Consider the following 17219-nt stretch of genomic DNA (forward strand, 5'->3'; position numbering starts at 1 on the left):
TCTAGCAAGGCTTTCACATGGGACTGAGACCATCCCTCCACTTGGTCACATACCAAAAATGAACAGCCTGGGTACTCTCTCTGTACATTGCAGTGGGAATGTTTTGATGAATTAAAATCGTAAATGATACCAGAGGCTTTTTAAGAAAAGAATTCATCAAGAAATTCAAACTCTCATCGACAATGGCTTTTTAAGAAAATAATTCATTAAGAAATTCAAATTCTCATCGGTAAGCAGTTTGTTTGTTTAACGCCCAGCCGACCACGAAGGGCCATATCAGGGCGGTTCGGTAAGCAGTCAGGGTGTTGATTTGTGGTATGTGACCAAGTGGAGGGGTGGTTTTATCCCATCTAAATGCCTGGCCAGATCGGAGATGGTGAACCGAACTGACTGACTATTAGGGTTTAACGTCCTCTCAGACCAACTGGTCTATATTGGGACAGGTATTGGTAATACGCTGAAGATATGGTGTGATACTTTGATTCGAACAAGCCCGCTGTGGCTGTCTTCTTCGACACAACAGCATTGGGTTTGTCTCGTCAAAGTATCGAAATACGATCATGATAATCGGAGACGAGAGATGATGCATGCGTGTCTTCGTGTTTTCCAAGCCCTGAGACTTTTGCTGTGAACGTGGGATCTTTTTCGTGCGCATGTGTGCACACGGGGGTGTTCGAACACCGAAGAGAGTCTGCACAAAGTTGACTCCGAGAAATAAATCTCTCGCCGAACGTGGGGATCGAACCCACGCTGATAGCGACCAACTGGCTACAAAGCCAGCGCGCTACCAACTGAGCTACGTCCCCGCCCTGAACCGAACTGTTTACAAGAGAAGGAGCGTGCCTTTAAACGACAGAACCCTGTCAAGGAAACCAGTCGGGCTGGTCTTTGCAGGTTCGGCGTCTTAAATTTCTTCCTCGTTGAGTGAAGGGTGATATATATGTGTGATAACTTTTAAATCGCTGTTGCAAATCTCCCGTGGTGGCCCAGTACTGCATCGTGGCTTGGAGAGAGAGAGAGACAGAAAGACAGAGAGAGACAGAAAGACAGAGAGACAGAGAGAGATAAAGGCTTCCGCGGAGTTAGTGCTGGTAGCAAAAGCTAGGCAGCGTTATGCCATAACCGTGACCATAATTATTTGCTCATCCGGCTTTTCTCGGAGGAGAACATTTCGGCCAAAAGAAGCTGACCAGAAAGACAAACGATATAGTTTGTGCTAAGCAGTAAGTCAAGCTTTTTTTTCCTTTTGCTTTTATTCGAGGTGAATCCGATGCCTGTTTCTAGTCAACAAAACAGCTATCTAACTGTTACTATATCTGTCCCTGTCTCAGTCTTTGTCTATCTCTCTCTCTACTTGCGAAACCCATCGAACAGCCATTAGGCTAAGCGAGAGAGTTCTCGTGATTGTTTTAATTAAAAAACTCATTCATAAAAACTAGAGACTAGGTTTCTGGTCAAAACGAATGATTAATCTGCTGTATCATTCGCTTGTCGGAAAGACAATCGGCCTACGCGCTCCTCTCTCAAATATGACCTTCTCTTGTCTACTGTCTCGGAAGATTTATTCTACTCCCAAATAGCACTTTTTTGCACCTCTTATGACTCCTTCGTCCTCTAGAATCCCGTACCCATACCAAATACGAGCTGATTTGGTGAAATAAAGCACATTTCTACTTGCAAAACCCATCGAACAGCCATTTCCGGTGCTCGATCGCGGACATTTTCAGCTTTGAAGGATATTTACGGGCAAATATCAATCGCTCCCTGACTTTTTATGCATCGAGAAACACATTTAGTCATCGCTGAATCAGTAGCTTACCTTAAATCCCGACATAAATCAAACAATACCTAGAAAACAGACAAAACTTGCCTTCACACGTGTCATGAGCGGCATTCGGCTTCTGTTCGGCATTTGACCGGTTATCCCCCGTGAGGAATAAGATGAAATTGTTTTTAAATCGATTTCGGAAATTTAATTTTGATCATAATTTTTATATTTTTAATTTTCAGAGCTTGTTTTTAATCCAAATATAACATATTTATATGTTTTTGGAATCAGAAAATGACGAAGAATAAGATGAAATTGTTTTTGGATCGCTTAATAAAAAAATAATTTTAATTACAAGTTTCCGATTTTTAATGACCAAACTCACTCATTAGTTTTTAAGCCACCAAGCTGAAATGCAACACCAAACCTCGGCCTTCGTCGAAAATTGTTTTGCCAAAATTTCATTCAATTTAATTGAAAAATGAGGGTGTGACAGTGCCGCCTCAACTTTTACAAAAAGCCGGATATGACGTCATCAAAGGTATTTATCGAAAAAATGAAAAAAACATCCGGGGATATCATACCCAGGAACTCTCATGTCAAATTTCATAAAGATCGGTCCAGTAGTTTAGTCTGAATCGCTCTACACACACACACGCACGGACACACACACACACACACACACACACACACACACACACACACACACACACACACACACGCACACACGCACATACACCACGACCCTCGTCTCGATTCCCCCTCTATGTTAAAACATTTAGTCAAAACTTGACTAAATGTAAAAAGCTCTCTTCAATCACCACAAAAAACCTTCACAGTTCGCTTTAGGGGTCGCAGCGATGAAAAAGCTGACACCACACACGAAGAATACCTTAAAACAAATGGGGTCCTGATTTGGCCTATACGGACCCAGAAAGCAACAACAACTAACTAACTAACCTTAAAAAAATGAGTTTGAGCGTTCGGTTTTTACAAACTTAAATACTGTTTTAAGTTAGTCTGTGCAAACGTTAAATTCTCCAAGTCTTGCGTCTTTGATTACGCTTCGCTTTGCTTTTATCCCCCTGACAGCTGCAGTCAAACGTGTTTGCTTTCACTAGATTATAGATTTGAATTCTTGCGTCTAACAGGTTTCGTCCGCTAGCATGCCCACTCGGCAGTACTGAATCAGATAAGACAATGAACTATCGGGACCGGGGCGCACAAGAGATGCCTGCCAGAATGCTACTCTCTTATTCACATTAAACTGATAATATAAAGAAACGCTCAGAAGTTGTGAAAGAAACAATTGAAAGTCAGCAGAGCTTTAAACTTTCTTCTGAGATTTGTTACATTTAAAGGCACAGTAAGCCTCCCGTAAACCATCACAGATACGGTCAGGCTTTTACACACAGTACAAACACCCTTTCATTTGAACACTCACCGATTGAGAACATCCTAGGTGCCCTCCGTAAAGAGCGAACAATTTTCAAAGAATTTATTTTTGTGTGGTTTATCTTACCCATGAGCCATCGTGAACCCGTGTGATCCAGTTTCTCTTTTTCACAATGTAGTCGTCAGTTAGTCATTTGAATGCGACTCGATGTGAGCTTATCACGTTTTTATGTACGAAACAAACGGCTGTGGTTCACAAGAACTCTAGCGATGGCTTTTGACTGTTGAGAGGAACTGGCGATATGCATAAACCGTCGTCTGCTACGACCCTTGCGTGACCCTGCTTCCGGGCTTTTCTTTTTTCAAACTTTCACAACTTCGAATTGTACTGATCTTGTCTTGATGAAAAAAGAATTCTTTTGTGATTAAAGAATGTTTGTGTAACAAGCTGTCAATTTATTATTTAGATTTTAAAAGTTAGGTCTAGCGCAAAAAAGCACCACGGTCCAAAAACATTCTGATAATCATCGATCCACGGCTATCGCCAGTTTACATCGATAGAATGAGACCTGAAGGGAAGTAACTCATTTTTGACCTGAGTTCAGGATGGGTCCCAAAAGTGTCCGAGACAATCTGCAAAATTAATTCTTTAAAAATTGCTCGCTCTTTACGTAGGGCACCTAGGATGTTCCCGTTTGGTGAGCGTTCAAATGGAAGGGTGTTTGTATTGTGTGTAAAAGCCTGACAGTATCTGTGATGGTTTACGGGAGGCTTACTGTGCCTTTAACTAATTAGTAAATAGTTAGGGGAAGGGCCTTGTTTTCTTGCAAAGAAGTTTCATTTTGTGGTTGGTAGTCCTTCTCTCTTAGTTTAACCGTTAGGCCTAATTAGAGTGAAATAGCTTTGATAGACCTTCAGCAAAAATTAAATACAGAAAAAATCACAAATGGTCCATATTAGGAGCCTGGGAAGCGGCCTTCACGAATCACTGTAAAAAGCCCCCTATACTTCAAAATAACATGATACAACTTAGTGTGCAAGTCAGACTAATTCAAATATGCTTTAGATTTAGCTGTTTCGGGTTGATGAGAGCATTATTTGAAGCACACCAGGAAACTGAAGAAGCTTATCAAAAACAGAGTGAAAATAAGTGAAATTATCAACTTCCACCAAAATAAGACTATTTGTTGTTATTCTTTTAAATCTCGATGGCTAGTTATATGTTATTTTCAGCAAGCTTCTTAATGAATTAATTAAAATTGCCTTTAGTTTTTATTTTCTTCGATTTGGTGGTCCATATTAGGGGACTCACACATACTTTAAGATTTTGCTATTATTTTTTGTTTGCAGTAGAAACTCGGGGTACACACTGTTAAAATGTAACAAATACTGTCTTAGCTGTCATATATAGCCATGTTTGTGTAATGAAAGCTTTCTGTGGACAGAAACGAGTCCGTTTTAGGCGGCGAATTTAGAGTGAACGCTGCCAAAAGTGAAAAAAAGCGAAAAAGCCTAACGGTTTTGAGGTTTGTGTTTCTGCATTTGGTTTGATATGTGCAACTTATCCAGAGAGGGTGAATAAAGCGAATGAAATTATTTTGAGCGCTCTAGCGCCGTTAGTTTGTCAGAACAGGAGGTGGTCCATATTAGGAGCGGGTCCATATTAGGGCATTTTTGGGTAAGGCAGTCATTGCTAAAGGAAAGTAAATGTCTCTTTGACTTCTTAAAGGTCAAATTCGCCAGAAAAAAGTTCCGAAATGGCGCCCTGGGCTGAGATGCACGAAGGTGAAAATGGATACCACCCAAGTGGGTGGCAGCCAGCGCCGGGGTCTGATTGATTGACATTAAAATTTGTGGGGATTTCAACCAATGAGCCCCCGCGGCTGGCTCCCCCCCCCCCCCACAACCACACACACACGCTTGGCCGGCACCCACTTTCGCTTCGTGCACATCGGTTCGGGTAAGTTTCTGTTGAAAGACCACATTGTTGGTCTTCACAACCCTTCACCGTCGTAACTTAATACTCCACGATCCGAAACTGTCAACAAAGGTCTCGGTACCACCCTTACCTGATGTCTCGGCACAGCTTTTATCAGACCCTCGAAAGTCAGCAAACATTATTGTATGCGGCACAACCCACCCCTCCCCCTCGGTCTTTGACATCAAGCAAGAACACACCCCTCCAAGTGACCAGCAATGCATCAATTGATAAATCCCTCGCTTAGGAGGCACTGGGCAAATAAAGGCTCTGTTGGCAGTCGTTTGGACAGGACATAACAAAGAAAAGGCCAGCAGTTTGCCATCGCCATGTTGAGCTTACTTTGAGCGCTGGCGTGATAGTGGTTAGCCAAGGTCGGTGTACACAACTGAAGTGAACGTCTGTAAAATTATTGGATGAATTAAATTACAAGCAAGGTGACACTTGAACTGACGAAGAATAAATGGAGAGTAATCCATCTGGGATTGAGTGTTAGCCATTCATCAGTGCCTGGCACGCTCTTCCCAGTTATTTACCGTGTAAGCAGAATGTGTCCATGCTGTGAACATAGAATTCCACTTTAAGGTTTTAGAAACTTTACAAAGGTAAGGCCATTTTTCGTTGCTGATATTTTGAACAGTATACCTTCCTTGTCCTGTTTCAGGGAATGTAGATACATTGCATTGATTTACTATTTGAATATGACAAACCGTCAGTCAGCATAATTCTCGTTTACACTTTTTTTTGTTTTGTTATTGGAAACTTGAAAGTTTCCGTTTACCAAATTACCTGCGCGAGATCGAAACGAAGTGCAGCTCTACATTTACATAAAGAGGAAGTTAATTTTCATTCTACAGATTAACAGTTGTAACGAAAGTAAATCTGCAGAGTATTCAGGTTGATATTGACTGGCACGCGACATGTCTGTCTATATAACGTAAGAGCAAGTCTATAGCGCTGGATTTCAATTGTTTGGGAATTGTCAATCTTTTTTTTTTTAAATCGCCATTTAAGTTGTGCTGGACTCGTTTTCAGAGTACAACCTCCTCATAGTAAAGAGTTTCCGTCATAGTTCACTTTTTGAAATTTTGCATGTTTTTGAATCACTGAAACATTTCGCATTTGATATTTTGGAGGTTTTTGAATGAATTAAATAGTGTATTCGGAATGTATTTGCATCCATGAAACATTTCGTATCCTACATTCGCGAGAGAGATCACCCATGTCATAACTAAACCATAATACTCACACGTTGGTATATCATGTCAGTAACAAGTTTACTTCATACAGTCAACGCACTCAGTTCTCGAGTGGCGAGTACAGTAAAGAGTACTTTCAGTTAGGCCTTGGTTCCAGAGTACACTGAAGTACCCTGTCTCAATGTTTGTGGACGTTCACAGCAGTGTTTGCTATTGTTCCACGCGGCAGTATTGGGGGGGGGGGGGGGGGGGCGGCACATAGTATGAAAAAGCCATATGCACGATCGGCATATTCGATACAAAGGGATACACTTGTGGATTTAAAATTAAAAACTCAGATGTGTCACTGTGCACAAGATCTTGCAGTTCTCATAATTATGTGTGCGGTGGGGGAGGTATGCTTGTGGGGGGGGGGGGTAAGTGTATTCTCGCGCGGTGTGTGTATGTGTGTGTGTGCATTTTCGCGAGGTATGTGTGTGTGTGTGTGTGTGTGTGTGAAGGGGAAAGGGTGGAAGGTACGTGCATGCTCCCGAAATGTATGTGCACGTGCCTGCGTTCGTGGATGCCGGGGGCATGAGTACCTTCGTGCGTGCGGCGTGGGTGCGTGCACGTGTCAGTCTGACATTTTGCCTGTGTACGAATGTTTACCCACGCGCGCACGCTTTGTCTTCATTTCATCAAAAAGTAAATTCAGGCTCAAGCTTTCCATCGATTCCTGGCTGTTCCGTGGGATGTGACATGCTTGGACTGACAGGCTGACACGGAGACCAGTGATATCGACCTCCTTCCACCGAGCCAATGGTCTCTTTATTTATTCACACCATTCCTCTAACACCAAGAGACCGCACGGGTTAGCCCTAGCCTGGTCCGAGATACGGCAATAGGCTGGGGCTTATCAGTCACGTTATCTATGATCTAAGGAGTGAGATGTCGGACTGACAAGTTTGTGCGAAGGTCCATTTATTATTGACGTGGTTACGAGTGTGGTTCGTTGTCTTGGCTTAAACTGATAGCTCTGACGGGTATAATCGAAAAATAGCAATGCTCGAGTCAACCTTTCTGTAAACACTATCATGTAGACCTTCACATATTTTGGGCAAGGCTTTTAACGTGGGACATTTGGTAACCTACCACACCAATGCCAAGTTGCGAAATTAGTTCAGCACAAAATTCGTACCTTGCTCAGGAAGCAGCCAGGCTGTTACTTTGGGGTAAAAGCCAAAGTAGAAAGATTCTCTTGATAATAAAGCCAGGTAAAAGCCGGAGGTGACCTTTCGATGCTGACATAAACGTTTAAACAGAGAACATGTATATTTAAGCCGCCTGCAAAGAGTTCCAAATATGAGGCCGTGCGCCTTCGCGAAGTCTAACTCACAAAGCGGCTCGCTGCACAAAGCTTTGGCACTGAATTTTCTGTAAAAAGACTGCGCGAAGTCGAGGCGAAGTCAACTTCGGGCTCAATAAGGGAAGGCCTTCAACGCATCAGCTCAAAAAAGGTTCAACCATCGGTCATGTTTGTTATTCAGCCAGGCGTAGCAAAAAGCAACGCAAACGTGGTGGATTAGAGACCTACGTGAGCTCACTTGTTCGTTTCGATGACACCACTCATGGCGGCGGCTTACGTTGGCGTCTTGACTTTAAAGAGGGCAGTGGTTATTGGCTGTGGTTAGCATTCTGATCATCATCGCTCAACGGCTATCGCCAGTTATCTCTCTGACCGGACGCTAAAGTCCCACGCGAATCTATCAAAACAAGAATACAGAGTTATCTCCCATATGTTGTTCACGAGCAGCCCGTTGTTCGCGAGACGAAAATGATTGCAGATTGGCCGACTTCGACAGTGATCTCCGTTTTGTTCTTCACAGTTATGATAAAGACATCGTTCTAAGGTCAAAACAAGTCGAAATTTTGGGACTGCTGCCGGAAGGAGACCGTAATATATGGTTGCATCACTGTCAAAAAATCGTCTGCTCCAGCGAGCGCGGAAACCAAACGGTTGATTATCACGTGACACTTTTGCCATATTTAGAGTTGTTTGCACAGTAAATACAGCCGCGAAAAATAGCTCGCTTGAAACTGTCTTACATATCAATTCCTTTGTAATTTAAAAATTACACAACACCATGAACAAGAGGCGAAGCGGCCTTCAAGGCTTCCGTAACTTGAGAAATCGACAAACAGTAACACAAACTCAATCTCTCCGTCACACACACACACACACACACACACACACACACACACACACACACACACACACACACACACACAGTTAAAACCAACGCATCATATCTACTCCATGTATAATTTTCAAAAGAAGGCAAACAGATAAAATGACTGTGTATTTGTTGTTGGTGTAGTTGTCCCTGAAGGAGATCTTGTGCAATCCTCTCACACACACACACACATACACACACACACACACACACACACACACACACACACACACACATACATACACACTATTAAACTGCATCAGCATAATTATCATGGCAAAGCTTATCTACAATCATTAACCTACCCTAGAGCTTGCGTATCAACATAATATATTCTTGGAATTGTCATACGACTGAGAGTTAAAGATAATTTATGGGCGTCACGATGGTCACACTCAGACAGGTTCACATGAGGTTATTTTCCCTGGTCCTCGCACTCCGAAGTCTATGATATTGTCCAGTGACACGTTGTCCTGCTGGCAACCAGCTCCGCGTGCTTGGGCATGAACGGTCACAAAGAAGATCATTATCTCTCATATACTGGCTGTGTGAAAGCTATTGGGCGGGGATATAGCTCAGTTGGTAGCGCGCTGGATTTGTATTCAGTTGGCCGCTGTCAGCGTGAGTTCGATCCCAGGTTCGGCGGAAATTTATTTCACAGAGTCAACTTTGTGTGCAGACTCTCTTCGGTGTCCGAACCTCCCCCCGTGTACACTACATTGGGTGTGCACGTTAAAGATCCCACGATTGACAAAAGGGTCTTTCCTGGCAAAATTGCTTAGGCACAGTTAATAATTGTCTACCTATACCCGTGTGACTTGGAATAATAGGCCGTGAAAGGTAAATATGCGCCGAAATGGCTGCAATCTACTGGCCGTATAAACTGAATTTCATCTCACACGGCATCACTGCAGAGCGCCTAGAACTGTACCCACGGAATATGCGCGATATAAGACTCATTGATTGATTGATTGATTGATTGATATTAAGGTCAATAACAGAAAAACCGTGTACTTCCTCACTGCAGCCTTTTTAATCCTGTCCCACTCAATTATCGGGATGTTCCTGTGGTAGCACAACCTCTTGTTCAGAGTACACTATGCACTATGTCTTTGTATCAGAGAGTTGTAATATTAATTTGTAAGGACGTCCTTTCCTGAAACAAATGAAAAGTTGGATTACAAGGCTGCAGTGTTCTCTGCCCTGGATTGTAGCTTGCCCGTCGTAAATCAGCAGTAGATATGAGGGTACTGTGTTCAATTGGAAATCTACCATCACCTTATCTGTCTTTTGCACTGCAGACACTAAGCAATAGGTACCTGCCATGTGGCCACTTTTTCCACTGCTGTCCTCAGTCTTATACTTTTATTTATCTAACTTTGTTTTCAGAATGAACTTTCTGAATGACGGCTCGATTAACGTAGCGCCCCCGAAGGCCAAACACCTTATTGTCTGATGCGATTACGTCATAATGGCTTCCATGTCATCTTCATCTCCGGATCGTCAGGGCGGCCATTGGTTCCCCTCATGGTTCATCTGGCCTCTGTTCGTCCTGACGTCATCTTTTCGCGTCTACTACGTCACACAGCCACGTAATTGGTGGCTCGTGCACCCGGATGAGATCTATCAGACCATGGAAGGTAAGTCTGTTAAAGACGGACGACGACAACGATAATGACGCTGAAGTTGATGATGATGATGATGATGATGATGATGATGATGATGATGATGATGATGATGATGATGATGATGATGATGATGATGATGATGATGATGATGTTGTTGTTGTTGTTTTCTTCAACAAGACCTTATCTGAATATAGGATCGAACAAAGTTATGGCATTCGTCACAAGCATCGTCCCTTTTAAACATTCTTAGCTATACTGGACATTTAAAGATTTAACTATCAATCTACTGGTGTTGGTATTTTGAGACACAACCAAAAAGCATTATACAATTCTGATTTGGCTCAAGCTCTTCATCTCAAATTTCACCTTCTGTGTTTCTGGTTATTCTCTCTTTGAGAATAAGACTTCATGCCAAGAAGTTTCACTGCATCCAGAAATCCAATAATTTATTAAATCAGAACTCAAAACCATCCCCTTATAATGCTATCTTAAGGCCTTTTCTGATTGGCTCAGGCAGTTGTGACGTTGGATTAATGTAGGAGAAGAGTAGCTCAAATAGCTACTGTAATTTGGACCACTTACGCCAAACAGTCTCCGTGAAAACCACATTTGATCATTTTGTTTGGATCATACCTCGTACCATATGGCTCTTTTTCTACAATGCCTGAAACTAGATTCAATGGGTTTTCTGAAATTCCTGCAACCTTGGCATTGCTTGAAGACAGCATTTGAGCGCTACTTTTCAGTTGAGGGGCCTAGCGCAGCCTCCGCGCGGCACGCCCTTATAAATCTCCTTCTGGGTCATCAGATGTTTTGTCATTCTGTTCTTCTTGCATGAGATCTGTGATCTTCCTGGGAGTAATCGGATTGTGCTGATTCAGGACTCAGGACTATTTCTTCAGTTTAGGCCTCAGCCCATAAATAGGGTGATGCACGTGACTATAACAAAGAGAAATTCATATGAACCTATTCGGCGCACAGGCATACTGAAGACTGGGTTAATCACAAATACATGCATATCTGACACTTCTCCATGATTCCTCGTCTTGAATCTCCAAATCTGCTCTGGCCGCTTCATCTTCTTCTCTGTCTGCGGCCATAACGTCATGACACATTTTTGGTTGTTGTTTGACAGACTCTATGGTTTGCCTTTGATGACACCCTTGTTGGTTGCATTATGCTTTCAGTGGCTCACAGTGAGGTGTACGGGTTCGGTATCCGTGCCTACGAGTTCAACCCGGAGCCAGCGATAGACGCCCAGACCCCCGAGATCCGCAAACAGGAGATGACCCATGGCATGTATGCCCTCCGCTCACACCTCCTTCCACACGCTTACGTCACGGTCACGTGGTAGCTGAGAGTTGTTGGCCTTGACTCGCCGCCATTTTTGGTAATGTTTGGAGCACGCTGTAGAGTGTGTGTGTATGTGTATGTGTGTGTGTGTGTGTGAGGGGGTGGGGGGTGCGTGGGGAGAGAGAAAGAAAGAGAGAGAGAGAGAGAGTGTGTGTGTGTGTGTGAGTGTGTGTGTGTGTGTGTGTGTGTGTGTGTGTGTTTCTTGATGTTTTCCACCGGCAATGAAAACAAGAAATATGTTGAGCGTATTGATGGTGGTATCCAGGTTTCCCAATTGCTTCGTTTCCGGCCGATTTATGTGGAGCACGTGATGCGCACAAAAAATATTGGCGGTCTGGAAGTGTCGTCTGCGCAATGATCGCGGCGGCGCCCGCGGCTTTCTTGACCGCCAAGGACGACCGCGCACGTTGTGATACGTCATTCGTTAGACCTCAATAAGTGAACTCTTGATGCCTTATGTTACAAATACAAACCCAAAGTACAATCATTTTCAGAATTTGTAATTTAGCTATTGCAAGCTCAACACCCAACGAGAGCTCAACACCCAACGAGAGTTATACAGAAGAAAACTTGTTTCCCTGCGGTTGCGACTGGCGATAGTTGCACTAGAGTCTTTATTAAGAGCATAATTATGGGTGGTCTTGGTATTATTTTGAATCCTTCTTCAATGAATGTATATGCAGACTGATCTCAAAAGACGACACTATTTATTCACGGTCATTGTTGAATCTGCTTGCAGACATGGAAGATATTTCACACTCTGGTGGCTTCCACACTGATCCTGGCTGTCTACCGTTACGTCATCGTCGTCTTCCGCTCACGTGACGTCGCTTGTCTGGCGGCCATCTTGTGTGCGGCGTGCGCACAACTGCATGTGCTCGGCACGCATACATTAGTGAACAGCCTTATAGCGCCCCCTGTCTTCCTGGTCATCGCTCATTTGCATACGCTCATCAACCCACCTGAAACTGACAGTGGCACTGATTCGGGAGACGTGTCAGATGATGAGGGCAAAAGCAATATCAAGCCGAATGGATCTGCAACAAAAAATGGCGGATCTGTACATCGGGGCAGCTCCTTCAAAAACAAAGGCAAGACAAAGCAACATAAAAATGGAACTGTTCAAAGAGATAATTCGTCACTCCCTTCCAAATCTGGAACTCAGAATGGAATCCACGGGACTTGTTCAGCTGCACGAGATCTTCAAGCAAGCAACGGTCATGTTGAGAACAATAATAACAACATCACCGTAGCTAAAAACGGTACAACCAAAATCAGTGCTAATGCAAACGGCCATGCTAACGGGCATGTTTCGCATTTACCCAATGGCCAGGTAGGGGTCTCTCAGAGCGGTAAAGCCGGAGATGTAACGCATTCCTTAACCACTCGGAACTGTAGTGAACTTACGAAAAACACGGTCCAAAACCTAGCAGTTGGATTCCTGCTAGGTCTGTGTGTGTACATTCGCATTGACGTCATAGCGCTTGCAGGCGCATGTCTGATAACACACTGGAGTCCGTGGCGCACGCGCTACTTTGATGTCATTTCCTGTGCGTGCGGGGCTTTGTGCGGCGTTGGGGTCGGTATCTTGGAGGACTTCCGGATCTACGGTTGGGGCGTTCTGACCCCCGTGAACTGGTTCCGGTTCAACGTGCAGAAAGACTACTCCTCGGCTCTCTTTGGCACTCAGGAGTTGTACAAATACATCGTGGACATTTTCCTGCACAACTTGGGAATAGCAGCATTGATGTCGATGGCGCTTTTGTGTTGTATGTTCCACATTTCCTACTTTTCTAAGACACCAAAGCATTCCAAAGCTCCTTCTCCGAAAGAGGGACAAAACGCCACGAGACTTTTTGATCTCCAAAAGAGAAACGTTGTTCTGCGAACGTGTGTCTCTTGGTTCTTGCTACTGATTCTCTACTCTTCCAAAGGACACAAGGAGCTCCGTTTCGTGCACAACGTCATCGTTCTCGTGCTGATCACGTGTGCTGCTGTCTTCCAATCAGCTCTTGTAAAGTCTCGCCTTCCATTCGACAAACAACGCCTCCTCTTGGCGGTGGGCGTGGTTCTGTTCGCCCTCAGCCAATGGCGGGACGTAGCGAGCTTGACGGACAACCCGAAGCGGGGCGGAAACAAGATGGCGTTCAAGCTGGCGGGAGATACGCAGGACGTCAATCAGTGTCTGCATCGTATCTCCGCCCGCTCTGACGTCACGGGCGTGTTCATCGACCGGAACCTTTACGCCACTGGAGGTTACACTCTGCTGCACAGGGACGTGCCCATCTTCTCCATCTTCGGCTACAACTTCCACGAGTACAACGTGGAGAGCAGGATGACGGAGCCCACCAAGACTGTGATGACGTCACACACCCACATGACGCTGGCGTACGTGGGCAAGTTCTCCAACTTTGTGTCCCAGCAGAACACGCAATCCGTTATCAGGTATACACAATACAAAATAAAACATTTTTGATTTCTTTCTTTTTAATGTTCTTTCTTTCTTTCTTTCTTTTTACGTTCTAACGGTTCTTTCATCCGTTCTTACGTTCTTTCTTTCTTTCTCTTGTCTTTCGTTATAAGTCAAGAGTGCTAAGCGCATAGTGCTTTTAGTTATGCGCTATAGAAATCTCCTTAATAAATAAATAAAAGAGTGAAACAAAACTTTTTTTCAAAAATAAAGAAAAGACACATTTTCTTTTTACGTCATTACTTATTGTCATTTTGCTTCCTCCCATCTTACAAGAAGCAATATCCAGATATAAGTAATCAACCATCGTTATTACGTGTTTGTTCTATATCTTGTTCGTCCACTTCGATACAGACCGACATCGAGTGCATGTTTTGGTCTGCTATTAAATATCCCATTAAGGCTGTCATGGGCTGTCCCTAATTCAGCCCAAAGTCGACTTCGCAAAGTCGTTTTACCGAAAAGTCAGTGCCAAAACTTCGCGCAGTCGACTTCGCCCAATTAATTTGAAGCTTAAACTTACCTGTCTTTTTTTGGTGGTCCGTTGTTATAGGTACGTGCTGGAGGACCCACGTTACAACTACCTGGTGGTGATGTCCAACAGAGACTTCAGCTACTTCGGCGTGGGGCACCCAATTTTCACCTGTGGAACTTTCAAGGTGAGTGATGCCATAGAGTAGGCAGACCTAGGAACCCTAGGATATCGCCGTAATTCGCACGCATGGTTGTCTAAAATACGACCAGTGCGGTCACTGGGAAAAAAAATACGCCGAGAAAAATTCCCAGACTACTTTTCCTCACAAGCGTATTCCGACGCCGATCCAGTAGTTCGACCCATGATTACAGTTTATATCAGTAAAAATTGAAAGAAGCAAGTGTATTGGTAAACTTAATTAACGGTGCGACGGATGCGTGTGTAGCATGTTTGAATCTTTGATGTTCAAATGCTGTGTGAAGTACGCTCATTCTTCTGAAAATACACCAAGTTTGTTTGAAAATACTCCAAGTGCAAAACAGGAGTTCCCATGTCTGAGTAGGGTTGGGGGGGGGGGGGTGGGGGTGGTGGTAGAGATCGAGAAGGTCAACAGTAAATATTCATGACACCCGTGTACAAGAAAGACTTCATTATGTTAGGTGCTTTCATTGCCGAGTTCAGTCGTAAACTGTTCAAGACGATTACCTTGAAGTACCAGGAGGATTGAGGGAAATCTAATGCAGAAAGCCATATATTTTGGTCTTTTTGTTTGGAAAATGATTAATTTTTGACTTGAGCAAATCTGACATTTATGATGACTTCGAGTATATGGTCGTTCATAAGGTATAGCAACGTATACAAATGAATGTAACACGGACTAAGAGGTTGAAGTGTATCACGATTTATTTATATTGAGGTGTTCGGCTTTGAGGATTCACTTTTCCTTCTGAGTACATGTGGCCACACAATGGATTCTACTTGGGAGTCAAACATGTTTCGTAGTCGTTTTCGCTGATGCATGGGTGGGATTCTTCCGGTATATGCCGGAAACCCGGATTCGTAATGTCTGTGGTGACGTTTGTTTGGTTGTTAATTATACAAATCCTTTAGCGTCTGGGGGCCCCCAGGACCCCCCCCCCCCTTAAAATTCTTCAGGATTCATGACATTTTTCAGTCCCACCCATGCTGAGGAGGGACGCCGTTTTGGAGCTGGAATGTTATGAAGTCGCGGATCAGTCCAGAGACTGTTTAAAAATGTCTTGTTCTTTTTGTTTCAACTTTCTGATGTTAATTTGCAATCTCTTTTCCTACTCTGTCACAGGTGTATAAACGCCCCATAATTATGTATTAGCAAGTTTCGTATCGTTTTCGCTGAGGGACGCCGTTTTGGAGCTCAAATGTTAAGTCGCGGATCGGTCTACAAACTGTTTGACCTTTTTTTTTAATCTTTAACTATCTATGGCTATGCTATGCTGTGCTAATTATGAATTTGTGTCCCCAGTTTTAGTGACTATAATGGACATGATGTGTTAATACGCTGAGAGATTTCTGAGGTACATTTGCAATCTCTTTTCTACTCTGACACAGGTGTACAAACGCCCAAACAAGCCGACAGCGGAGCAGGCAGTCCTCCTCCAGCGTGCCGCCAACGTGCCGGCATTGCACAACGCTTCCGTCCTCACGCACGAGGCGGACATGCTCTATTTCCACGGGGCCTGGGCGCGCGCTGTCGAGAGGTTTCGTCTCGTGCTGCGTGTCGACCCCTCACAAATTGGTGTTTACCTCCCTTTGGCCGCCAGCCTTTACCGCCAGGGGAAAGAATCCGGGTCTATCAAAGTGATGAACGAATGTTTCAGCAAATTTGGTCAGGTTGCTTGTGAGACGAGGCGGCCTTTGATGACCGATACAAGAGCTTTGTTTGACTAAAACACTGTTTCTGTTATGAACTAGTGTTTCCTCAAATTCGGTCAGGTTATGTGTAAGTCAAGGCGCCCTTAATAGACGAATTCCAAAAATAACTCTGTCCGTGTTGCGAAAGAGTAAATGCCCTTGCTTTGTACTCGCCGGACAAACATTGGAGGGGCCAATCACTAGCGAGGGGTGTGTCGGAAACGCGTGGACAGGAGCACGTGTCAACTAGTGTTTCCTCAAATTCGGTCAGGTTATATGTGTAAGACAAGGCGCCTTTAATAGACGAATTCCGAAAATAACTCTGTCTGTGTTGCGAAAGAGTAAATGCCCTTGCTTTTTGCTCGGACAGACATTGGAGGGGCCAATCACTAGCAAGGGGTTTGTCAGAAACGCGTGGACAGGAGCGCACGTGTGAAGTTATTTGTCCGAGGAAAAGCAAGGGCATTCACTCTTTCACAACCCATACAAACCCGATGGAGTTATTTCCGAAAATCGTCTATTACCTTGGTTCCCCACCGACGCTCCGCTGGCAGGGTCTTGGGACCCCAAACTTTAAATGTGTAACTTGATAGGGGTCCCCAGGGATCGCGCTAGCTTTTAAAAAAACGCGTAAGTCATACGCAACGAAACGAAAAAAACGCGTCACGGACCAATATTTTTGCGTACTACGAAAACACGTACAGACACAAACAAAACACGCACGAAAGACTTAAAGACACTCCTTACCTAAATACGGCGAGTTTTCCTGTCGAACTCCGCGCACGCCTGTCGAATAACACCCCTGCTGTCTCCAACCTTCGGGCCTTGCGAGTTTGTTTCCCGCTCTAAT

General features: G+C 44.0%; 1 protein-coding gene across 1 annotated transcript; it reads left to right on the forward strand.

Annotated features, from left to right (window-relative positions):
- The first annotated feature begins 931 nt into the window (after positions 1–931).
- Positions 932–17219, forward strand: LOC138977205 (uncharacterized). The gene is made up of 7 exons (XM_070350110.1): positions 932–1223; positions 9943–10193; positions 11369–11531; positions 11800–11815; positions 12274–13979; positions 14558–14663; positions 16067–17219. The coding sequence occupies exons 2-7, from the start codon at positions 10025–10027 to the stop codon at positions 16403–16405; spliced, it is 2499 nt and encodes an 832-aa protein (XP_070206211.1). The 5' UTR covers positions 932–1223; positions 9943–10024; the 3' UTR covers positions 16406–17219.

Source organism: Littorina saxatilis, linkage group LG9, assembly GCF_037325665.1.
Source record: "Littorina saxatilis isolate snail1 linkage group LG9, US_GU_Lsax_2.0, whole genome shotgun sequence".
Classification (NCBI taxonomy): Eukaryota; Metazoa; Mollusca; class Gastropoda; order Littorinimorpha; family Littorinidae; genus Littorina; species Littorina saxatilis.

What these genes read in the sequence shown, in the direction of transcription:
- LOC138977205 (XM_070350110.1), top strand. Translation starts at nt 10,025, where the DNA reads ATGGCTTCCATGTCATCTTCATCTCCGGATCGTCAGGGCGGCCATTGG. An exon ending in AACACGCAATCCGTTATCAG is followed by an intron (nt 13,980 to 14,557) that starts GTATACACAATA and finishes CCGTTGTTATAG; the next exon opens with GTACGTGCTGGAGGACCCAC. An exon ending in TCACCTGTGGAACTTTCAAG is followed by an intron (nt 14,664 to 16,066) that starts GTGAGTGATGCC and finishes ACTCTGACACAG; the next exon opens with GTGTACAAACGCCCAAACAA.